At 39.2% G+C, this 25,918-nt stretch overlaps 1 protein-coding gene across 4 annotated transcripts in view; it reads right to left on the bottom strand.

Moving 5' to 3' along the window:
* The window catches only part of PARD3B (par-3 family cell polarity regulator beta), a 1,041,361-nt gene that overhangs the window by 446,304 nt on the left and 569,139 nt on the right, over positions 1-25,918 (bottom strand). For 3 of the 4 annotated variants that reach the window (XM_026454609.1, XM_026454611.1, XM_026454610.1), the window contains exon 11: positions 17,065-17,250. The exons of the other annotated variant lie outside the window; for it this stretch is intronic. In XM_026454609.1, coding sequence (XP_026310394.1) covers positions 17,065-17,250 — 186 coding nt within the window. The remainder of the gene's footprint in view (positions 1-17,064; positions 17,251-25,918) is intronic. 4 annotated transcript variants of the gene reach the window in all.

Here is a 25,918-nt window from a genome sequence, read left to right as displayed (position 1 = left end):
AATGCAGTAGCAGATGGCCCGAGGAAGTCCCTCTGCTGACAGTGGAGAAAAGGGAGGGTGGGGTGAGAGCTGCTGTTTCCCAGAGCCAATGCCCTCGTGAAGATACACTGCCCATGCTGCCTGCTGGAGAAGGTGTTAGCCACGTGGGATTGCAGGGGCCGCCCACAGGAGGGCACACCCACTTGGGGAAGAAATGGAGATGGCAGGGTAATGGGATCAATAGACAAGGGCATCAAGTCAGAGATATAAACCGTTTAAGTGGACTGCCTCCTCAGAGCTTAATGTCCCCTGCCTTCCTCTTGTTTTCCCATTTCACTTAACCTTTACCCTAATTTGAAGCGAGTCTGGAAATGAGATTTACAGGAAAGGCCAAACAAGAAAGAAATCTCTTCGCTTCTATTATCCAATTTTGAGTGAGGCACAAAAAAGCATAAGGCTACATGAAATGGGATATGACAGGCCGGGTGCGGTGGCTCACACCTGTAATCCCAGGACTCTGGGAGGCCGAGGTGGGCGGATCCCCTGAGGTCAGGAACTCGAGACCAGCCTGGCCAACATGGAGAAACCCTGTCTCTACTTAAAATACAGAATTAGCCGGGCATGGTGGTACATGCCTATAATCTCAGCTACTCGGGATGCTGAGGCAGGCGAATCGCTTGAACCAGGGAGGCTGAGGCTGTGGTGAGCCAAGATTAGGCCACTGCACTCCAACCTGGGCAATGAAAGCGAAACTCCATCTCAAAACAAAGGCGGGGGGGATACGACAGAAACACCCTGAATGGTTTCAGTATGTGAAGTGAAATACAACTGAAGAAATTATTCTGCTCTATTGTCACATAAGAAAGGAGCATTACTGGACTGAATCTTGTTACTAAAAATCATTTTCGGATGAATGGAGACTGGTGTGTGGTTTTTAAAGAGGAGGAGGAAGCAGAAGAGTCGAATCCAGTTTCTGGTCTTAGTCCTGTTAACAGGAAATGAGGTTAACAGGAAATGTTCAGATTTTGCAGTGCTTTGTCTTGGCAGGACACCTCATCTGCTACGACAGGAAGAAACAAGATAAAGATGGAAGCTTTATGGCTACCTTTAGAGATGGAGGGAAGAAAATATGAGTGAGATCCCACCTGGTAACCTGTTGTGAACCTTTTCTGTGAAGTATGAGACAAGGTCAGAGTGAAGAGGTAGACAACAGACAAGAAGATAGGAGAACATTTTTTTTGGTAAAATACATCAATAGTTATTAAGCATAAACTTTTTTTTTTTTTTTCAGTTACATTCTAAATCTCAAGCATGCAGAATGACACTGAAATAGGGCATGTTTCCTATAACCAAGTCCCAAACAAAAAGACAGTTCGGGTCACCTCAGAGCAGCTGAAATTTTTTTTGAAAGACATTCACATTCATCACAAGCATCACCAGAGAGTTGTGGGCACAATAAAAATCCACACACTCTCATTGTCAGGCTTGGCTGGTCTGTTGTTATTGGTGTGTGCTTTTTCTTTATAAGATAAATGATGTGTAATTTCACTAATGGTGATGCCAGTAAGCACCATGTTGTCCTAACATTTAGAATATAATCACAGAATTTAAGCTGGAAGGGTCCTTAGAGGTCAGCTCGTCCAACCTCTTCCGTTTACAGATGAATAATGTGATGCCCAGAGAGGATGACAAACCATTTCTCGAACACCTATTAGGATAAGGCACTTCCACAGATATTAGACTTGTTCAGCTAGTTAACGTCAGAGTTGGAACAGAATAGCCCAAGTTCCGAATTCCACAGCGTCCCTATTCACCAAACCATTCCATATTCTACATAGATGAAGATGACTAGTCCCTAAACGGGTAATGCTTCAAGAAAAAAAGACTTTCAGAACCAGAGAGGACAATATGCCACCAGATGTCTCCTGGAAGGGAAGACAATATAAAATCTAGACACACAACAGAAGACATGGAGACAGGAAACGGTGCAGGGGCATGGCAGAGCAACCCAGAGGGGAGAAAAAAAAGCCTGTCTACCTACTTAGCTAGACATCCATACATGCATGTCTATGTCTAGTCTTGACCTAAAATGAAGTTGATTCAATGAGGAATTCATTATTCAAAAACTCATCAAATCTCCCTCAAAACTGTGTATGTCCGATTTGCTTTGGAATAATTTTGACAAAGAAAATTAGCTTTTTACGGTTTTTAAAATTAATTTTATATTCTAGTAAATATTTAGGCATGAGAATATTAACTTTCAATTGACTTTACATAAATGAATTCAAATATTTAAGGATGTTACTTGGTAATTCTAGGATATTTATTTCATCTGGGTCATGCTTGCAATATTCTCTCTCTCTCTGTCTCTCTCTCACACACACACTCCTCTCTCTCTCTCTCTCAGCCCTTTTTCTTCCTATATTACTCCCATCAGACTCCTAAGCAAAAAGACTTCAATTATGTTCCCCGCTTCTGGCATCCCCCCATAACCAACTCCACCCTCAAGCTAGAAAGGAGTAAAGGAAATTCCCAAAGGGAAGGAAAACATATTAAAAAGAATCAGGAGAACAGAGTAAAGACAAAATGTAACTTCTTCAGTGCAGTTCAGAATGAAAAAACCTGGTACAAGGTTAGGTCTTCTCCACATCCTAGCATGGTTTCAATCTCATCAGCTTTAGCTGGTCCTATCACAGTAGGACGCACAGAGGACCAGGAGACAAGACCTTCGAGTATAACATCTCCGTTTTACTGAACACCTAATGAAGGCTAGTCCTTGTGCACATCTTTTGCGTATATTTGCCCATTCATTTCTTACAGCAACCCTGTGATATAAATGCTACTCTCTGCTATTTAGGAGATGTAAAGATGAAGGCCCAGAGAAAACTTGTCAAAGGGTATGGTCATAGCCAGGTCTCCTTATCTCTAAGGTTAATGACATGAATCCTTTATGATACTTTGCTTCTAAATTCAGACTTCTAGAGATTATTAAAGGCACTATATTAATGACAAAGAGTCTCTACTCTGTGCATCATGCTAAACCCTTTACATATAGTAGACAATTCACTCCTTACAGAAACCCTGTATATTTGCGATTGCTGCCCCCATTTTATAAAAGAAGAAATTGCAGTCAGAGAGTTTAAATGAATTGTTACAAGTCATGTTTCTAAAAGCAGATGTGAACTAGGTCTGGGTCACTCTGCAGCCCATGTTTTCAAACAATCTGCTAGTGATTCTTAGTCTTTACGGGCTCTTAGACTCCTTGGAGAATCTAATAAAAGCTACAGATCCTCATTTTTAAAAAACAAATATTTACGCCAGGGTCTTTCCACAATTGTGCATTTGAGCCAGATAATTCTTTGGAGTGAGGGGTCGTTACGTATGCTGTAGGCTACTCCATGTGTCCTCTAAAGCATATTTATGATTTCTGGGTGGTCCAATGACCTTGTAGTTCATCCCCTGTGGTATATTCACTGGTGCCTGGGTACTTTCTCTGCCATGATTACTGGCAATGTTGTGTGGCTAATCCACCTGGCTTGGCAAATTTTTTGTTAAACCCTCCCCCCAACTGCCCTGTTACCTCTAAAATTCTAATGAATACAGAGGAAAAGTAAGAAAGCCAAAGCAAAGGAATGAACTAGCCACTGAAGAATATGAGAGAAGCATGAGAAAGTGGGCTGGCTTTCCCAGCGGTAGCTGGCTGGGGCCCAAGGCCAGTCCACATTAGTCCAGGGTGTTGAGAGGATTAATCATGACCAGATGTTGGCTTCTGCCTTCACATGCTTCTAATGGGGCCCTTGGTATGGCCTCCTGGGATATTATCAACACCAAGGTCCCAAACCCCAAAGCTTGACTTCAGGGTGCAGAGCAGATGTTTCCCTGGAATAGGGTGGGACCCCAGGCAAGATGGCACCTGATTGAGGGGGAGAATTATCCTCAACAAATCCTCTCAGGGCCTTCCAATCACTCTATGACAACATCTGTCTACTGTATTTTTTGAAAAAACAAATCAAATCCCCCAAAAAACCCAAAACCCTAAACTAAGAAAAGAACCTTGTATTCCAGATTGAAATCATTTACCTTCATTTAAAAACAATTGCAATGGAAGGGCAAGAATGAATCAACATTTTTCAAGTACAGTTGTTAAAACAAAAAAGTTAGTACATGTTTCACATCATTTCAGCTTATATGAAGAGATCTATTCTTCCCAAATAAGACCTCTATTTTCCAGGGACAACAGACTGTAATCTGGTGTATACACATTGGTGACTTTGCCCATATTCTTTCTTCTGCCCAAAATGCCCTTTGCATCCTGCTCACCTCTTCAAAATCTACTTACCCCTCACCCCAAGTAAACCTCAGCAATTGCCTTCCTTTCACAGTTTTCTCCTCAGACAGAATTAAATGCTCCATCATCCCAACACCCACGATACTTCTCACATTTGCCTATGATAGCTCCTATCATATTAGTGTTGTTTATACATTTAATGTACATTTCTAGATTATAGAATGGGTAATTTTAAGTATGCTGTGTGTAGTCCATTATATACTGTTGCCTAACTCACTCTAAATATTTAAGAAATGCTTGCTAAATTAAGTCAGTCAGGTGCTTTGGTCCTGGTGTTAAGTTTCATCTACAAATTGTAACTATGAGAGAGTCACAAACCTAAGCTGTCTTGAATATGCCAGGGCATATTTAGAGAACCTTTAGAATTCTAAAAAAAAAAAAAAAAAAAAAAATTGTTTGATTACTTTCTGTATACTGGCCCTATCTCTACTTGCTCAGATATTGTAAAATTTAAATTTATGTAATTCTGTTATTGTCTTAAGAACCTCACTCCATTTCTATGTCGCAAACCAATGAAGTCCCAGCAGAAAATCACTTGTGGGCATATGAAGCTTTTTTATTTTTTTTATTTTTTATTTTTTATTTTTATTTTTTTTGAGACAGAGTCTCTCGCTCTTGTTGCCCAGGCTGGAGTGCAGTGGTGTGATCTCTGCTCATTGCAACCTCTGCCTCTCTGGTTCAAGTAACTCTCCTACCTCAGCCTCCTGAGTAGCTGGGATTATAGGAGCACACCACCACGCCTGGCTAGTTTTTGTATTTTTAGTAGAGACAGGGTTTCACCATGTTGGTCAGGATTATTGCAATAAGCCTGACTATATGAATTAACATATGCATAAACCATTCTGAAATAATGCTTTCAAAATGTATTATAAATCTTTTCATCTTAAAATAATTCTGGAAAAATACGGGGCATAAACAGATATACTGCAACTTATGGCCTTTACTACAGCCATATTGAATCTTATAATTTCTTCTGCAAGAAAGTTTGAGAAGTACTGACTTCAAACCACCAAAATATTCTCTGGTGTACTACATAGTAATAACATTCTGTGCTTGTTTTATACTTTTTTCTTTCCTGTCATTCCAGTTTCCTCTCCATCCTTTCCTATCTCCTTCCTGATTTTCTGCTCTTAATTTACTTTGGTCCAGAAAACCAGATTAAAAAGAAGTTTGTTAAAGCATGTATGTTATATATGAATTAAGAATTATTTGCATGAATGCCTAACCAGGTTAGAATTTTGGAATCCATTTCAACATACTTATCTTATTGATTTACTTCTTGGTGGTGTTTTTTTATTCATTTACACTTGTTTATACTGAGGTTACTTAAAACCAATCAGTATAAAAATGGGTACAAACGAGAATGCTAGAACAAAAACATGCATGTATATGTATGCAGAGTTCATACTGTGGTCAGAGTTTTGTTTGAGTATTCTGGTTTGTGTCCATTTTTCTAGTGACTGGTCTTGTGTGTGTATGTATGTGTGTGTACACATATATATAGCCTATAAGTACCCATAATGAAGACGAATATAGCTTTTCAGGGGAAAGTTACTATTTTCAGAGCCAAAGCATCATGAGCATGCTATATCAACTTTTGTAGATTATAATTTCCTTTTTCATTAGGAATATCAACTCTTAAATTTTTTTCAAGTCCACTGAGACAATCACGGAGTCCAAAATACACATCAAAATGTTGTAGCATTCCAAAATTTTATTCAGTATAGTATATATGTAAATTTATTTCCTGTTTGCATTTCCATTCACGAAATAAAAAGCAAAAGTGATAGAGATCTGCAAGGAAAAACAATGATAGAGGCTGGAATTATGGGAATTTTTTAAAAAAAGAGATGGGGTCTCACTGTGTTGCCCAGGCTAGAGCACAGTGACTATTCACAGGCATGATTATACTGCACTACAGTCTGGAACTCCTGAGCTCAAGTGATCCTCCTGCTTAGTTGAAAATACAGAAGCCCATTACTATGCCAGCTATTCTGAGATTTTAAAAGTAATGTTATATTATATTTTAATAAAGTAGTTATTACTGTAGAAAATTCATAAATAATAAGCCTGACTATATGAATTAACATATGCTAACATTTTCAGTTTTTTTAAAATAGAAAATTAGCTAAAATTGTATTTTTCCTATACTTAAATTAATAACTTCTTTTTTAAAGGTCAAATTCTTATTGGGTATATAGTGATTATGAATTTATGTATACTTCCAGGCAAAGTTCCTGCTTTTAATGTCCTTAAAATGTATCACATCTTTGTGGTTAGAAATAAAATGTGAGTGTTTGGCTTCTTACATTTGAGGATTTTCAATGGCACTTTTAAAATTATCTGGTCCTTTTGCCAGAGGAAAACCTTAGAAGTCACTAACTACCAGTAAGGATCCTCCACGCTCTCCCACCAGCAGAAAAATGGCCAGTTGAAGAAATCATTTAACATTAGTGTTCCTTAAAAAGCTGTCCCTTTTATCTTCCTTTGAATTCATTAATTATAGATCTATCACATGATTTATAGATACCGGCAGAGATGGGGGTGGAAACTAGTCACGCTGGGAGCTCCTACTGGAGTTAAGTAGTTTGGATGCCGGTAAATGTCCCACATGACAATGAGACATGGAGATTCAGAATCAAGTGCCATGTTCCTGGATATTCTAGAACTGTGCATTTTTTCTCCAAAAATTTAGAGTTTAGTCATTTAAAAATATCAGGATTGTGTGTATTAGTCCAAATTCTTTCTTTTACCCATTACTAAATAGTGCAGATTATGAAATCGTGCATCCTTCAGAAGAAGCATCCCAAATTTCCTCAGCACACAGGAATCAAATTACTTCAATTATGTCTATTTCATATTCTGAGTGCATACATTTACAATTAGCCATGTCAGGCATTTTTCTTTCACTTAATTTCATCATCATCAAGTAGCATTTATTAAACACAAACCTGGCTAATTAATTTTTTAGAGAATAACTGATAGTCTTAAATGTATTTTCTCTATTTAATAGCCCTTAAACAATCTACCCGATATATGACATTTTTCCTTTAGTAAAAATTGCATTTAAATGTGAATTTTTACCTTCTTATTTCAAAGTTTCAATAGGACACATACCACTCCCAAAGTCAGTATATTGAAATCAAAAACACCATTCAGAACTGATACAACAGACTTCGTGGGACTTTTACTCTCACTGCAGTGTGTTATTACAAAATCTTACCTAACTTAAAAAAAAAAAAAAACCCATTCTTCTAGTTATGTATACATTTTTAAAGTAATTCTTTAGGGTAGCAAAACAAGCAACTTAAGGAAGTATAATCAATAGATATAAAACTGCATTTTTGTTAAAAAATTTCAGTTAATATGGTACACAAAAAGCAAAGAAAAACCACTGATCTCAAAATGAATTTAAAATGTTTAGCAAATGAACATAAAAATATCTAACATCTTCAGACTGATCACTGACATTTTATCTGTGCTTTCCTGGATAAAATAAAAAGCAAATTTTGATGTGGATTTAGGGAAAGGGCAAATTTTTCTCAAGGTATTTTTTCTAACTGCAACAAAGACGATACTTCTTTTTACTTCACAGCAACACTACCACTACATTCACTTTAAATTCCAACCACAAAAGCAAAATTTTAGAAAATCATTCTCATGGATGTCACAACTTCATTCTGCTCATAATTCTTTCAGAAGCAGTTGACATATATGCTTGTATTTAGTATATTTTAGTTCTAGAAGCAATTACACTGTATGTCGGGGCAAACGCCCAGGAAGAAAGACAGAAACTAAATGAAACCACAAACGTGTTATGCATGCTAGTGCTTAAGCATATTGGCATTAATGATCTAAGAAGTAATATTTGCTGTTATGGTCAATGGCCACATAGAACACCAAGAGGCACAGCTACAAGTGACGCTTCAGAGGGGTATACATCAGCCTGTAATCAAAAGTGGTGCAGCCTGATGCATGGAGACAAGAGTTTCTGGGCTTTATTTCTTAATGTACAGACTTGAAGTAAAGTATCAAGTTGAGATTAAGCATTTGGATAATTGTGAGCAGGGTAGAACTATTGTTCTGTTGGTTTTTAGAATGAGTCAGGGACTCACTTTCAAGAGGGTGTCCTAGAGTAGCTGGCTGCTCTTCTTCCCAAATAGAGAGTTACATCCTTTATTAGAAATAACTCAAACAAGACATGACATGATAAAAAACAGCAGACTGAGAGTTAAGGAAAACAAAACAAAACAAAACAAAGCAAGGTCCTCAATTAGAGTCAAGTTATTCAGGGGTTTTACATCTGGCAAGAAGTAGCCTATCTTTGTTTATACCAACAGAGGCCCCCAGGAGAATCCAGCACACAGAACGCACAGGAAGAATTTGGTCATACCTTTCAAAGTAGTTTAGTTTTCAAAAAATCCACCTACCCTAAAGGGAAAAACACCTTGAGAACTAATTAGTGGTATGAAGGGCCAGGAAGAAAAGACTGTGCTCTGGTTGAAAGATTATTTCGTTGATTCCGGGTAAAAACCTAGGGCCAAATGCTGAGACAAAGATGCTCCCAGTGCTTATCTCTCCTCTACCCCAGGGATACTGTAGGCTATTATATCTGTATCCTCTCAACAGGGACAGGAACCAAGTCTCAAAACAATTTTCCTAAGACACAGTCCTGAATCACAGAATGGGTGGCAATTTTCCGAGGAGTAACAGTGGATTACTGGAACAGCAGTAGGAGAATGGAAAAATACTTCTTTTTTTTTTCCTGGTTAATCAGATTTCTTGTGAACAAATCTCAGGACTCTACCCTTTACACTGCAAAAGGTAAACAAGACAAATGGATACTAAACATTCACAAGAAGGCTAAGTTCATGATTGATGCCTCTTACTGTTTAAGATCAGCTATAAATACGCCGTCCAGTGGTTTCTAATGGTGTCAGTGTCTGACTCAGCAGACCAGTGTCAGGAAAGAAATTTACATAAATGGAAAGTGAAATCTTTCTGCAAGAAACAGGACTGTTAGAAACTGCTTAGGTAAGGAGATGCTCACTTACACAAACATGGATCTACATATTAAACCTGCTCTCCAATATCTGCTTGAGCTTAAATTATTGTCCATAAAAAAGTGAAGATGTTTGCTTTTAATTTCCAAAAAGTCATCTCAGTTTCAATTTTACTTGGAATAAATTCTGCAAATAGAGCTGTCATTAGGAATAAGAAGAATAACTTCAAGCTGGTATCCACAAACACGACCAAAAACTCATACTCAAACCTAGCACATATTTAGATGGCTTGGCTAAGGATGATAGCACCATGCAAGACACCTCCAGGCCAATGGGCCCCTCTCTCTAGGAATGTGAATGGATCATATGGAAGAGCCTTCATTTCAATGCAGCATAACACAGGCTCTGGAGTCAGACTGCCTGGATTCAAATCTTAAAGTAATTCCTGGCTATCTGACCACCAGAAAGGCACTAAAGGCTCTAACCTATAATTTCCACTTTGATAAAATGGCCTGAAAATAATCCAATGTAAATGTGAATAAAGTTAGATAATCTATATAAAACACCTATTCTAGTGTCCAGCATATACTAAGTACAATAAATGTTCATTGCTATTGTTGTTGTTGCTATTACTATTATTTCTCTTTTGCTCCTGGTTATGTATTTCTGAGCCAGTGTTATTTTTATTCTTTTTATATTTTAAATTATACTTTAAGTTCTAGGGTACATGTGCACAACGTGCAGGTTACATACGTATACATGTGCCATGTTGGTGTGCTGCACCCATTAACTCATCATTTACATCAGGTATATTTCCTAATGCTATCCCTCCCTCCTCCTCCTACCCCACAAGAGGCCCCATGACAGGTGTGTGATGTTGCCCACTCTGTGTCCAAGTGTTCTCATTGTTCAATTCCCACCTATGAGTGAGAACATATGGTGTTTGGTTTTCTGTTCTTGCAATAGTTTGCTCAGAATGATGGTTTCCAGCTTCATCCATGTCCCTACAAATGACATGAACTCATCCTTTTTTATGGCTGCATAGTATTCCATGGTATATAGGTGCCACATTTTCTTAATCCAGTCTGTCATTGATGGATATTTGGGTTGGTTCCAAGTCTTTGCTGTTGTTTATTATACGTGTGCATGTGTCTTTATAGCAGCATGATTTATAATCTTTTGGGTATATACCCAGTAATGGGATGGCTGAGTCAAATGATATTTCTAGTTCTTGATCCTTAAGGAATCGCCACACTGTTTTCCACAGTGGTTGAACCAGTTTACAGCCCCACCAACAGTGTGAAAGTGTTCCTACTTCTCCACATCCTCCCCAGCACCTGCTGTTTCCTGACATTTTAATGATCACCATTCTAACTGGTGTGAGATGGTATCTCATTGTGGTTTTGATTTGCATTTCTCTGATGCCCAGTGATGATGAGCATTTTTTCATGGGTCTGTTGGCTGCATAAACGTCTTCTTTTGAGAAGTGTCTGTTCATATCCTTTGCCCACTTTTTGATGGGGTTGTTTGATTTTTTCTTGTAAATTTGTTTAAGTTCTTTGTAGATTCTGGATATTAGCCCTTACTCAGATGGGTAGATTGTAAAAATTTTCTCCCATTCTGTAGGTTGCCTGTTCACTCTGATGGTAGTTTCTTTTGCTGTGCAGAAGCTCTTTAGTTTAACTAGATCCCATTTGTCAATTTTGGCTTTTGTTGCCATTGCTTTTGGTGTTTTAGTCATGAAGTTCTTGCCCATGCCTATGTCCTGAATGGTATTGCCTAGGTTTTCTTCTAGGGTTTTTATGGTTTTAGGTCTAACATTTAAGTCTTTAATCCATCTTGAATTAATTTTTGTATAAGGTTTCAGCTTTCCACATACGGCTAGCCAGTTTTCCCAGCACCATTTATTAACTAGGGAATCCTTTCCCCATTTCTTGTTTTTGTCAGGTTTGTCAAAGATCAGATGGTTGTAGATGTGTGGTATTATTTCTGAGGGTTCTGTTCTGTTCCATTGGTCTATATCTCTGTTTTGGTACCAGTACTATGCTGTTTTGGTTACTGTAGCCTTGTAGTATAGTTTGAAGTCAGGTAGCATGATGCCTCAAGCTTTGCTCTTTTGGTTTAGGATTGTCTTGGCAATGCAGGCTCTTTTTTGGTTCCATATGAATTTTAAAGTAGTTTTTTCCAATTCTGTGAAGAAAGTCATTGGTAGCTTGATGGGGATGGTATTGAATTTATAAATCACCTTGGGCAGTATTGTCATTTTCATGATATTGAGTCTTCCTATCCATGAGCATGAAATGTTCTCCCATTTGTTTGTGTCCTCTTTTATTTTGTCGAGCAGTGGTTTGCAGTTCTCCTTAAAGAGGTCCTTCATATCCCTTGTAAGTTGGATTCCTAGGTATTTTATTCTCTTTGAAGCAATTCTGAATGCGAGTTCACTCATGATTTGGCTCTCTCTTTGTCTGTTATTGGTGTATAGGAATGCTAGTGATTTTTGCATATTGATTTTGTATCCTGAGACTTTACTGTACTTGCTTATCAGCTTAAGGAGATTTTGGCCTGAGACGATGGGGTTCTCTAAATATACAGTCACATCATTTGCAAACAGGGATAATTTGACTTCCTCTTTTCCTAACTGAATACCCTTTCTTTTTCCTGCCTGATTGCCCTGGCCAGAACTTCCAACACTATGTTGAATAGGAGTGGTGAGAGAGGGCATCCCTGTCTTGTGCCAGTTTTCAAAGGGAATGCTTCCAGTTTTTGCCCATTCAGTATGATATTGGCTGTGGGTTTGTCATAAATAGCTCTCATTATTTTGAGATACATCCCATCAATACCTAATTTATTGCGAGATTTTAGCATGAAGGGCTGTTGAATTTTGTCAAAGGCCTTTTCTGCATCAGTTGAGATAATCATGTGGTTTTTGTCTTTGGTTCTGTTTATATGATGGATTACGTTTATTGATTTGCATATGTTGACCCAGCCTTGCATCCAGGGATGAAGCCCACTTGATTATGCTGGATAAGCTTTTTGATGTGCTGCTGGATTTGGTTTGCCAGTATTTTATTGAAGATTTTTTGCATTGATGTTCTTCAGGGACATTGGCCTAAAATTCTCTTTTTTTGTTGTGTCTTTGCCAGGCTTTGGTATCAGGATGATGTTGGCCTCATAAAATGAGTTAGGGAGGATTCCCTCTTTTTCTATTGATTGGAATAGTTTCAGAAGGAATGGTACCAGCTCCTCTTTGTACCTCTGGTAGAATTTGGCTGTGAATCCATCTGGTCCTGGACTTTTTTTGGTTGGTAGGCTATTGATTACTGCCTCAATTTCAGAGCTTGTTATTGGTCTATTCAGGGATTCAACTTATTCCTGGTTTAGTCTTGGGAGGGTGTATGTGTCCAGGAATTTATTCATTTCTTCTAGATTTTCCAGTTTATTTGCATAGAGGTGTTTACAGTATTCTCTGATGGTAGTTTGTATTTCTGTAGGATCGGTGGTGATATCCCCTTTATCCTTTTTTATTGCATCTACTTGATTCTTCTTTCTTTTCTTCTTTACTAGCCTTGCTAGCAGTCTATTGATTTCGTTGATCTTTTCAAAAAACCAGCTCCTGGATTCATTGATTGTTTGAAGGGTGTTTTGTGTCTCTATCTCCTTCAGTTCTGCTCTGATCTTAGTTATTTCTTGCCTTCTACTAGCTTTTGAATGTGTTTGCTCTTGCTTCTTTAGTTCTTTTAATTGTGATGTTAGGGTGTCAATTTTAGATCTTTCCTGCTTTCTCTTCCGGGCATTTAGTACTATAAATTTCCCTCTACACACTGCTTGAAATGTGTCCCGGAGATTCTGGTATGTTGTATCTTTGTTCTCATTGGTTTCAAACAACATCTTTATGTCTGCTTTCATTTTGTTACGTACCCAGTAGTCAGTTAGGAGCAGGCTGTTCAGTTTCCATGTAGTTGAGTGGTTTTGAGTGAATTTCTTAGTCCTGAGTTCTAGTTTGATTGCACTGTGGTCTAAGAGACAGTTTGTCATAATTTCTGTTCTTTTACATTTGCTGAGGAGTGCTTTACTTCTAACTATGTGGTCAAGTTTAGAATAAGGGCGTTGTGGTGCTGAGAAGAATGTATATTCTGTTGATTTGGGGTGGAGAGTTCTGTAGATGACTATTCGGTCCACTTGGTGGAGAGCTGAGTTCAAGTCCTGGATATCCTTGTTAACTTTCTGTCTCATTGATCTGTCTAATGTTGACAGTAGGGTGCTAAAATCTCCCATTATTATTGTGTGGGAATCTAAGTCTCTTTGTAAGTCTCTAAGGACTTGCTTTATGAATCTGGGTGCTCCTGTATTGGGTGCATACACATTTAGGATAGTTAGCTCTTCTTGTTGAATTGATTCCTTTACCATTATGTAACAACCTTGTCTCTTTTGACCTTTGTTGGTTTAAAGTCTGTCTTATCAGAGACTAGAATTGCAACCCCTGCTTTTGTTTTGTTTTGTTTTCCATTTGCTTGGTAGATCTTCCTCCATCCCTTTATTTTGAGCCTATGTGTGTCTCTGCACATGAGATGGGTCTCCTGAATACAGCACACTGATTGGCTTTTACTCTTTATCCAATTTGCCAGTCTGTGTCTTTTAACTGGAGAATTTAGCCCATTTACATTTAAGGTTAATATTGTTATGTTATGACATATTGTTACAAACTTGTTCCAGTCATTATGATGTTAGCTGGTTATTTTGCTCGTTAGTTTATGCAGTTTCTTCCTAGCATCGATGATTTTTACAATTTGGCATGTTTTTGCAGTGGCTGGTACCGGTTGTTCCTTTCCATGTTTAGTGCTTCCTTCAGGAGCCCTTGTAAGGCAGGCCTGGTGGTGACAGAATCTCTCAGCATTTGCTTGCCTGTAAAGGATATTATTTCTCCTTCACTTATGAAGCTTAGTTTGGCTGGATATGAAATTCTGGGTTGAAAATTCTTCTCTTTAAGAAAGTTGAATATTGGCCCCCACTCTCCTCTGGCTTTTAGAGTTTCTGCCGAGAGATCTGCTATTAGTCTGATGGGCTTCCCTTTCTGAGTAACCCGACCTTTCTCTCTGGCTGCCCTTAACACTTTTTCCCTCATTTCAACCTTGGAGAACCTGACAATTATGTGTCTTGGAGTTGCTGTTCTCAAGGAGTATCTTTGTGGTACTCTCTGTATTCCCCGAATTTGAATGTTGGCCTGCCTTGCTAGGTTGGCAATGTTCTCCTGGATAATATCCCGAAGAGTGTTTTCCAACTTGATTCCATGCTCCCTGTCATTTTTAGGTACACCAATCAAACGTAGATTTCATCTTTTCACATAGTCCCATATGTGACACTAGAGGAGGCAACCTGTCCATCCTCAGATCTCAAACTCCATGCTAGGAGAACCACTACTCTCTTCAAAGCTGTCAGACAGGGACGTTTAAATCTGCAGAAGTTTCTGCTGCTTTTTGTTCAGCTATGCCCTGCCCTCACATGTGGAGTCTACAGATGCAGGCAGACCTCCTTGAGCTGTGGTGGGCTCCACCCAGTTCAAGCTTCTGGGCTGCTCTATTTACCTACTTAAGCCTCAGCAATGGCGGACACCCCTCCCCAAGCCTCACTGCCACCTTGCAGTTCGATCTCAGACTGCTGTGTTAGCAGTGAGTGAGGCTCCGTGGGTGTGGGACCCTCTAAGCCAGGTGCAGGATATAATCTCCTGGTGTGCCATTTACGAAGACCACTGGAAAAGGGCAGTATTAGGGTGGGAGTGTCCCAATTTTCCAGGTACCATCTGTCACGGCTTCCCTTGGGTAGGAAAGGGAATTCACCGATCCTTTGTGCTTCCCAGGTGAGGTGATCCTGCCCTGCTTTGGCTTGCAGTCCATGGGCTGCACCCACTGTCTGACAAGCCCCAGTGAGATGAACCCAGCACCCCAGTAGGAAATGCAGAAATCACTCATCTTCTGCATTGCTCATGCTGGGAGCTGTAGACTGGAGCTGTTCCTATTCTGCCATATTGGAACCTCCCCTAGGAGCCAGTTTTATAGAATGAGTGATGGGACTCAATTCTTTACCCTTCTCTGTATCCACATCTTTGCCGTAACTCAGCCATATGACTTGCTTTGACTAGTGGCCTGTGTGTGGGGTGACAGTGTGCCAGTTTGGAGCCCGCGGATTCACCTACTGCCACTGGCCCTCTGACACCTTGAGGCACAAGAGGGACATGCCCCAGCTAGCCTGTTGATCCAAGGAACAGGAGAAAGCAGTGGAGCACACTCAGATCTGCAGAGTTTCAGCGCGATCAAGAGACACCAGTCTGAAGCAGAATTCTCCCGAAACCCCAGCTCCCCTGTACAGAGCTATGAGAAAAATAAAGGCTTATAGAGGTATATCACTGAAAAATTATGACTATTTATTATGTGACAAAAGCTAACTAAATGAAGAAGTAAACCGAAGAGGTGTCTATCCAAAGTGCATTTATTTCCCAGTGAAAAAGGCATTATCTCCATATCTAGTCTGAAACAAAAGTGGAAGGGTAAGTGTAAGAAGATAGTTTCTTCAACGAAGCCAGAATTCTAGGTGCAGGGGTGTTCTATGTATAGTGTAACGGGGCCTTCTTGGCTTTGCTGTGGGAGACGGTAGACGTTATTCATATCAAGATTATTTTCAGATGGCTAACATTTATCAGCAGCCGGTGACAGGCACTGTGCTAAGCCCTGGACACACGTTGTCTCTTTTAGTCTTAACAGCGGCACAGGGAGCCAGGCACCGCTAATTTCACCAATGAGGAAACTGAAGCTGTTGAGGCCGAGCAGTTTGCCTCCATTCACAGGGAGAGAGTAGGTAAGGCAGAATTCAAATTCAAGAAGTCTCCTTGCACGGTATGAGATAATAATGATGGTGGCGAGAGGTGCAAACCTGTATCCTTCCTCCATCATCACTTTACTGTTTTCATCACATTGTGTGGTACTGACTTATTTAATCCTAGAAGTCTACAAAGTAGGTATTATTTATTATCACCATTCTACCATTGAGGAAATGGGAGACAGCTGGTCAAGACCCTTGCCTACATTTCCATATAGCTAGCAAGGACTGAGTTGGACTTGAACACAGGCCATCTAGCTAACCAGTACACTATGTTAATAGCTATTAACACATTGCTCACCTCAAGGTGAAAGGACTGAAGCACGATCTTCCTTCTTTTTCTGGAAACCTATAAGCTTCTCTAAGTATTCAAAAGGAAATATGCATTCTTGGCACCATGGTTTTCTTCAAGTGTATAAAATGTGATAAATGGCCTTTAATTTATACTACAATGACTCTCAGGCTCCCCTGAGCTTTCCTTCTTGCAAGCACAATTGTCTTATTTGCTGCCTTTATGTTTACTTGTTTTTAGTTTTGTTTTTCTGATTGTGTACTTTTAGGCTCAACTCTGTCAGTATACAAATTCAGCGGAATCCTAATGGAGTAATAAAAAGTATGCAAAAAAGAATGTGAATCATGATGGGTTTTTAGAAGTAACTCTAAAAAGTAAAAATAACCAGTTAAGGTACAAAATTAGCAGCCAGTTATTCCCCAGATCTGTTCACACATATATTTTCTGTAACTGGCGGAAAAGTCTCTCAGTGGCCTCAAGTCTTCAGACACTTTCTCCATTCAGTCTCTAAGTACAACAGTCACATCTCCAAGTGCCTTCTCAAAGGATGTACAAATGTCATTCCTACCCACCTTAAAAGCAGCGCCTCCATGAATGATGGATTTGATAAAAATCCCCAAGTCTGTTCCAGTTTCTCTGGATTTGTTCCCTTTCAAGCTCACCCCAAGGCCAGCAGAACCTGAATCATTCAGGGGGATCTCAAAGGTGAGCTGCTCGCTTGTCTCCAGGGAGAGTGCACAGCAGTCAGGTTCTCCTTTCTGTTAGGGGAATACACATGAAAAGAGTGAAGAGAAGAAAGCAGATTAATATTTCACTCTCTCAGATGACCAGACACAGATGCAATCAGCAGGACAGGATGACTGGACCTCTAACAGCTGTAATCGGCTCCTGGCAGGCAAAGGCTGGTGTTCGTTCTCCACAAGGAGCCACAGTCACATCCATGGAGCAGGGGAAGAGGTCTCAGGGAATAATATTTGGTAATTGTTAATAGAGAGGATCGTTTGGCAAGTCAGAGTGATGCAATCTGAAACAACTCGCAAGCCTTTGGAAATTTAGCAAGATATTCTCCATAATAAACAAGGCTGGACATTAGACTTAGGGTATCCTGGGTATCAGAAGATATCTTAGAGATAATGGAGTCTTAACATCTTCACCTTACAGATGAAGAAACAGAGCTTAGTGTAGAAACGTCTTAAAATTCCAGGAAAATATTTGGCAGATATAATTTAAAACATACCATTTACTATGGAAACAACACTATTGGTAAAGTTTGTTAATAAGACGCAGAGTACTGAAGAAATGATATCTTATTTTAAAGTTAGAGAAAAATGATTTATAATGGACATATCATCAAATGAAATTTCACTTTGTCAAAACTCATGCTTTCAGCCTGCTTCTTTGGGTAGTATAACTCACTAGCATTACATTTTTAAACTTAAACAAAAATGATTATGTACAACAAATATTCATGTCATATTTGACAAATGACATCTAGCCACAACCATAGTGGTCTCAAGGAACACAGAGTATGGTGGCAAAAGGCATATTTAGGGTTCAGGTCGCCAGGGAGAAGTACGAGGTTAATCATATTTGGTCCCTAGTTTTTCAAACATGCAGCAGTAGGAACAGACAAGTGCTGCCCACATAGGATCTTTGTGGGCCTCCCTTCTGCATTCCTCTCAAGCTTGTAGAAGTGTGAAACAGCCACAGTGTTCAACTGAAAATTTTGACAATGAGATACCCCTGGAAATGATCAACTCATTCTAGGTTGGTAGTTCCTTCCTCTCTATAATTATGTCTAGAGACTCATCTTAAGGTCACACTGAAGGGACTCTTATGTAAAATTACATATTTAAAAAATTACTATGAATGTCTGAATGTCAGTCACATATAACTATAAAATCAGAAGTAGCAAAGAACCCATAATTAAAACAGGATTAAGAGGTCGGATCACAGCCAGATCAACTGATGTGGCATTTTCAACCCCTCCCCAGATAGAGAAAATCCACATCTAACTTTTAAAGAAATAGTTCTTTCATTTAATTTTCTTATAAGTGAAGTTATCTGTGAAGATTTTGACAATAGGTTGTTCAAAGAAATGAAACTTTATGGCTTAATAAATCTATTACAAGTGAGGTCTTTTAACTAACTCATTATATTGTTACCTAAAAAGCAAATCCCATTATTTGATCAAACTAGCTGTCTTTTTTTCCATTGGAATGCCAGAGTTTAGTACTAAATGTAAACTATTAGCCTTCATCTTTGTTTTTCAAAATGCCCAATTTAAAATCCATAACATTTCATAATCATTTATGTTTCCAGGCCTCTCTGGGATTTGCTTAATTTCAGTCTAATAAAGTTCCACTGAATTAAAGTGCAAATTAAGGAAAAACCATCCTACTGTAAGGTTGTGAACACCATTTCAAGAGAAAAACTAGAAAGGTTCTCTGGCTTTTGTCTATCAGAGACAAAGAGACAAGAACGAGCTTTGCTTCAGTAATTCCTTCAAATCACTTCATTTTATGATTAAATCATTCCTCTTTTGGCAATTAGATTTAATTCTCCGTAAGACTGACAACCACTGTTTGCACTAACACTTATCACTCATTATTAAAGTGGTAGAAGCAAAATAGAAATCAGGTCGCATTATGGTTATCTTTTCTTTCAAAAAATTTTTTTAAGTCTGTGACATCTGTGATTCAAAAATATAACAGAAACAATACACTGGAGGCTAACAATGACTGACTACTTCATTTCTGAGTACTTTATACATATTAATACACTTATGCTTCACAACAAACCTGTGAGGTTTATTGTTATGTCCATTTCACAGATGAGAAAACTGAGGTGCACAGCAGATAAACGCCATGCTTTCAGTCCAGAAGACTTGGGATGTGGAAGCTTTGTGGGGCTCAGGCACAGCGTGGTTCCTGTGTCAGACTCTTTTTTTTTTTTTTTTTATCTTTTTCTCTAGTGAATAGTTCTGAGTGGTCTGCTATATTTTCATGTTTGAGATTATATAATATCCATTTTTGACAAAAGTATGCAATTATAAGGTGACACATCTTCTATAAACTATGACGTGGAAGGTGTTTTATTTTTCTTTATAAATGTATATTTTAATTGACAAATCATTTTGTTTTAAAGATTACTCTGTGGTTTATTTTAAACAAATTCAATTCAGCATCCAGGTATAACTGCTCCACCAGCCAACTGAAGTACTTATTTTTAAAAGTGTATTTCTGACTTTAGACACTTAAATCCATTGTGGTTTATCATGTCAATGTATATTTTGGAGCATGCACAGCTCTGCGAAAGCCTGTTAAAATTTCTTAAAGGAGTCTTAGAAAGGACTCAGCTACAGAGGCGCAGCCCCCTATTTACAGAGAGCATGAATGTAAATTACAGACACCTCATGGCATATACTGAAACTGTCCCTCCTAAAAGGGAGCTGAATTCAGGCCCCAGTGGGGTAAACGTGTCAACCAACCAAATAAGTTGTTTTTCAGTTAGTACAAACAAAATTCAAGAACTAGCATCTGTGTGGGTGAGTGAGCTCACATTCTGAAATAAGAGTAACTTAACCTTGTTTTCTTTTTAATGATTTTTTTTTTTTTTTATACTTTAAGTTCTAGCATACAAGTGCACAACGTGCAGGTTTGTTACATACGTATACATGTGCCATGTTGGTGTGCCGCACCCATTAACTCATCATTTACATTAGGTATTTCTCCTAATGCTATCCCTCTCCTCTCCCCCAACCCCACAACAAGCCCCAGTGTGTGAAGTTCCCCATCCTGAGTCCAGGTGTTCTCACTGTTCAATTCCCACCTATGAGTGAGAACACGCAGTGTTTGGTTTTCTGTCCTTGTGATAGTTTGCTCAGAATAACGGTTTCCAGCTTCATCCACGTCCCTACAAATGACATTAACTCATCCTTTTTTATGGCTGCATAGTATTCCATGGTATATAGGTGCCATATTTTCTTAATCCAGTCTGTCACTGATGGATATTTGGGTTGGTTCCAAGTCTTTGCTGTTGTGAATAGTGCCGCAATAAACATACGTGTGCATGTGTCTTTATAGCAGCATGATTTATAATCTTTTGGGTATATACCCAGTAATGGGATGGCTGAGTCAAATGATATTTCTAGTTCTTGATCCTTGAGGAATCGCCACACTGTTTTCCACAATGGTTGAACTAGTTTACAGCCCCACCAACAGTGTGAAAGTGTTCCTACTTCTCCACATCCTCCCCAGCACCTGCTGTTTCCTGACATTTTAATGATCGCCATTCTAACTGGTGTGAGATGGTATCTCATTGTGGTTTTGATTTGCATTTCTCTGATGCCCAGTGATGATGAGCATTTTTTCATGGGTCTGTTGGCTGCATAAATGTCTTCTTTTGAGAAGTGTCTGTTCATATCCTTTGCCCACTTTTTGATGGGGTTGTTTGATTTTTTCTTGTAAATTTGTTTAAGTTCTTTGTAGATTCTGGATATTAGCCCTTACTCAGATGGGTAGATTGTAAAAATTTTCTCCCATTCTGTAGGTTGCCTGTTCACTCTGATGGTAGTTTCTTTTGCTGTGCAGAAGCTCTTTAGTTTAACTAGATCCCATTTGTCAATTTTGACTTTTGTTGCCATTGCTTTTGGTGTTTTAGTCATGAAGTCCTTGCCCACGCCTATGTCCTGAATGGTATTGCCTAGGTTTTCTTCTAGGGTTTTTATGGTTTTAGGTCTAACATTTAAGTCTTTAATCCATCTTGAATTAATTTTTGTATAAGGTGTAAGGAAGGCATCCAGTTTCAGCTTTCTACATATGGCTAGCCAGTTTTCCCAGCACTATTTATTAACTAGGGAATCCTTTCCCCATTTCTTGTTTTTGTCAGGTTTGTCAAAGATCAGATGGTTGTAGATGTGTGATATTATTTCTGAGGGCTCTGTTCTGTTTCATTGGTCTATATCTCTGTTTTGGTATCAGTACTATGCTGTTTTGGTTACTGTAGCCTCGTAGTATAGTTTGAAGTCAGGTAGCGTGATGCTTCCAGCTTTGTTCTTTTGGCTTAGTATTGTCGTGGCAATGCAGGCTCTTTTTTGGTTCCATATGAATTTTAAAGTAGTTTTTTCCAATTCTGTGAAGAAAGTCATTGGTAGCTTGATGGGGATGGCATTGAATCTATAATTTACCTTGGGCAGTATGATCATTTTCATGATATTGATCTTTCCTATCCATGAGCATGGAATGTTCCTCCATTTTGTTCCAAGATGGCCACATAGGAACAGCTTCAGTCTACAGCTCCCAGCATGAGCGACACAGAAGATGGGTGATTTCTGCATTTCCAACTGAGCTTTGAAGAGAGCAGTGGTTCTCCCAGTACGGAGTTTGAGATCTAAAAATGGACAGACTGTCTTCTCTAGTGGGTCCGGACCCCTGAGTAGCCTAACTGGGAGACACCTCCCAGTCGGGGCTGAATGATACCTCATACAGCTGGGTGCCCCTCTAAGACGAAGCTTCCAGAGGAAGATCAGGTAGCACCATTTGCTGTTCTGCAGTATTTGCTATTCTGCAGCCTCCGCTGGTGATACCCAGGCAAACAGGTCTGGAGTGGACCTCCAGCAAACTCCAAGAGACCTGCAGCTGAGGGTCCTGACTGTTAGAAGGAAAACCAACAAACAGAAAGGAATAGCAGCAACATCAGCAAAAAGGACATCCACACCAAAACCCCATCTGTAGTTCCCCATCATCAAAGACCAAAAGGTAGATAAAACCACAAAGATGGGGAGAAACCAGGACAGAAAAGCTGAAAATTCTAAAAACCAGAGTGCTTCTTCTCCTCCAAAGGAATGCAGCTCCTCGCCAGCAATGGAACAAAGCTGGATGGTGAATGACTCTGACAAGTTGACAGTTGTAGGTTTCAGAAGATCGGTAATAACAAACTTCTCCAAGCTAAAGGAGGATGTTCGAATCCATTACAAAGAAGCTAAAAACCTGAAAAAGATTAGATGAATAGCTAACTACAATAAACAGTGTAGAGAAGACCCTAAATGATCTGATGGAGCTGAAAACCATGGCACGAGAGCTATGTGACACATGCACAAGCTTCAGTAGCCGAATTGATCAAGTGGAAAAAAGGGTATCAGTGATTGAAGATCAAATGAATGAAATGAGGTGAGAAGTTTAGAGAAAAAAGAGGAAAAAGAAATGAAGAAAGCCTCCAAGAAATATAGGACTATGTGAAAAGACCAAATCTACATTTGATCAGTGTACCTAAAAGTGACAGGGAGCATGGAATCAAGTTGGAAAACACTCTTCGGGATATTATCCAGGAGAACTTCCCCAACCTAGCAAGGCAGGCCAACATTCAAATTCAGGAAATACAGAGAACGCCACAAAGATAGTCCTCAAGAAGAGCAACTCCAAGACACAAAATTGTCAGATTCACCGAGGTTGAAATGAAGGAAAAAATGTTAAGGGCAGCCAGAGAGAAAGGTCGGGTTACCCACAAAGGGAACCCCATCAGACTAATAGCAGATCTCTCGGCAGAAACTCTACAAGCCAGAAGAGAGTGGAGGCAACATTCTTAAAGAAAAGAATTTTCAACCCAGAATTTCATATCCAGCCAAACTAAGCTTCATAAGTCAAGGAGAAATAAAATCCTTTACAGATACGCAAATTCTGAGAGACTCTGTCACCACCAGGCCTGCCTTACAAGAGTTCCTGAGGGAAGCACTAAACATAGAAAGGAACAACTGGTACCAGCCACTGCAAAAACATGCCAAATTGTAAAAATCATCAATGCTAGGAAGAAACTGCATCAACTAATGGGCAAAATAACCAGCTAACATCATAATGACAGGATCATATTCACACATAACAATATTAACCTTAAATGTAAATGTGCTAAATTCTCCAATTAAAAGACACAGACTGGCAAGTTGGATAAAGAGTCAAGACCCATCAGTGTGCTGTATTCAGGAGACCCATCTCACATGCAGAGACACACATGGGCTCAAAATAAAGGGATGGAAAAAGATCTACCAAGCAAATAGAAAACAAAACAAAGCAAAAAAGCAGGGGTTGCAATCTTAGTCTCTGATAAAACAGACTTTAGATGAACAAAGATCAAAAGAGACAAAGAAGGCCATTACATAATGGTAAAGGAATCAGTTCCACAAGAAGAGCTAACTATCCTAAATATATATGCATGCAATACAGGAGTACCCAGATTCATAAAGCAAGTCCTTAGAGACTTACAAAGAGACTTAGACTCCCACACAATAATAATGGGAGATTTTAACACCCCACTGTCAACATTAGACAGATCAATGAGACAGAAAGTTAACAAGGATATCCAGGACTTGAACTCAGCTCTCCACCAAGTGGACCTAATAGTCATCTATAGAACTCTCCACCACAAATCAACAGAATATACATTCTTCTCAGCACCACATTGCACTTATTCTAAAATTGACCACATAGTTGGAAGTAAAGCACCTCTCAGAAAACGTAAAAGAACAGAAATCATGACATATCAAAATGATATATGTTTATGGAATACAGTATGGTGTTTTAAACTATGCATACATTGTGGAATAGCTAAATTGAGCTAATTAACATATGCATTACCTTATATACTTAAGAATTTCTCTGTGTGTGTTGAGAACACTTAAATTCTACTCTCCTAGAGATTTTCAAGTATAAACTACAAAGTTATTAACTATTGCCATTATGTAGTAGGATACACCTCTTGAACTTACTCCTCCTGAGATTGTGTCTTTTGACCAACATTTCCCCACTCTTCTCCTCCTCTGTGCTTGTAACCACCATTCTACTCTGTGAGTTAAACTGTCAGACTCTTCACTGCCATACTATACTGTATCCTTGTGTCTCAACTTTTGTCTATCCCATGATTTAACCTACCCTCAAGAAATTCCAGGACAGATTTCTAAAATGACAGCAAGACATTATGCCATTTACATTCTCCATACAAGTACAGTTATGTTTTATATCTTTCTTATGCTGTACAGGCTTAAGCCCTCTAATAATAGCAAACTTCCCAAATGGTAAAGGAAGCCATTACGGTTAGTTAACACAGCCGTTTCCTCTGTTAGAAATAAATGATCCCTTTATCTAACATTAAAAAAAATCAATATGCTGAATGCCTCTCTCCAAGAATCCTGGTTCAACCCGTAACTCTGAAAATTAAACTCAAATCTTGCCAGATAGCATTTTGTAGCAAAATGGAAATGGGTATAATGTACTACCAAGTGCCCTAAATGCCAGACCTTAGTGATATGATGAACCCCCAAGCAGTGGCACATCTAAGACCTCAGATTCTCCTGGTTTCCATCTTCAGGCAACAGCTCTTTCCACTCGCAGATATCAAGTGCACGCACACACACACACACTCACACAAACACACACGCACACACACACAAAGGCTGGCTGGCATAGTAAGGGAAATCTTGTGAATTTCATTTATGTTTAAAATCTTTTCATTACTTGTTATTCTTTGCCACTAGAGGCCCTGTCTCTAGATACAACATCCTTGAGATTCCCAGAGCCAGACCCAGAATGGATACTCTAAGGCCTCCCCTGTATAGGTGTAGGCCTAATGCCCAGCACCTGCCCAGGGCTGGTCACACAGAACCCTCAGCTTAGGCTTTTTCGACCTAGCCACAACTGATATTTGAAGGCTGCTAATTTTTTGTTGTGGGTGTCTGTCCAAGGCATTGCATGATATTTGACCAAGTCCTTGGCTACAACCCACCAGATGTTAGGAGTACCCCTTCCCTAAGCTGTGACAACTAAAATGCCTTCAAACATTGCCAAATGTCACCTGTGGTCAAAATCACCTCCAATTAAAAACTATTGCCCTGAATCAACAATTGGCAAATCAAAGCAACCAGGCCCCAGGAGGTGTTTTAGCAACAGGCTGCATTGCTGCCTGTTCATATGTTTCCAAGTCTCAGCAGTTTTTACTGAGAGGGATGTCAGAAGTCTCTGAGTGGAGGAAACAAGAGATACTTCAGCACAATTAAGATGAAAAAGTGTTAGATCCACAGGTTCATGACTGAACACTTAGTTGGTCAGAATGAACTACTGAAGAATCATGTAATTGTTATATTTCTAGTTAAATGGCAGCTAATTTTCCAGAGGAAGTATGATCTCTGTGGGATGAACAGAGTAGGACAGGTGGTAGAAAACAAATGTATTGGTACATATATAAAATGTTTCCTTTTACTCATATAGGAATCCAGGATGGGGCAAGGCATGGTGGCTCATGCCTGTAATCCCAGCGCTTTCAGAAGCCGAGGCGGGCAGATGACTTCAGGTCAGGAGTTTGAGACCAGCCTGGCCAACATGGGTTTAAGAATTAGAAAGAGGAAACTGAAGAGTCTACCTGGTCAGGCCTGGCTAGATA

The sequence above is a fragment of the Piliocolobus tephrosceles genome, chromosome 11 (genome assembly GCF_002776525.5).
Source record: "Piliocolobus tephrosceles isolate RC106 chromosome 11, ASM277652v3, whole genome shotgun sequence".
Classification (NCBI taxonomy): Eukaryota; Metazoa; Chordata; class Mammalia; order Primates; family Cercopithecidae; genus Piliocolobus; species Piliocolobus tephrosceles.
This window is presented reverse-complemented; position numbering and strand designations above follow the sequence as displayed.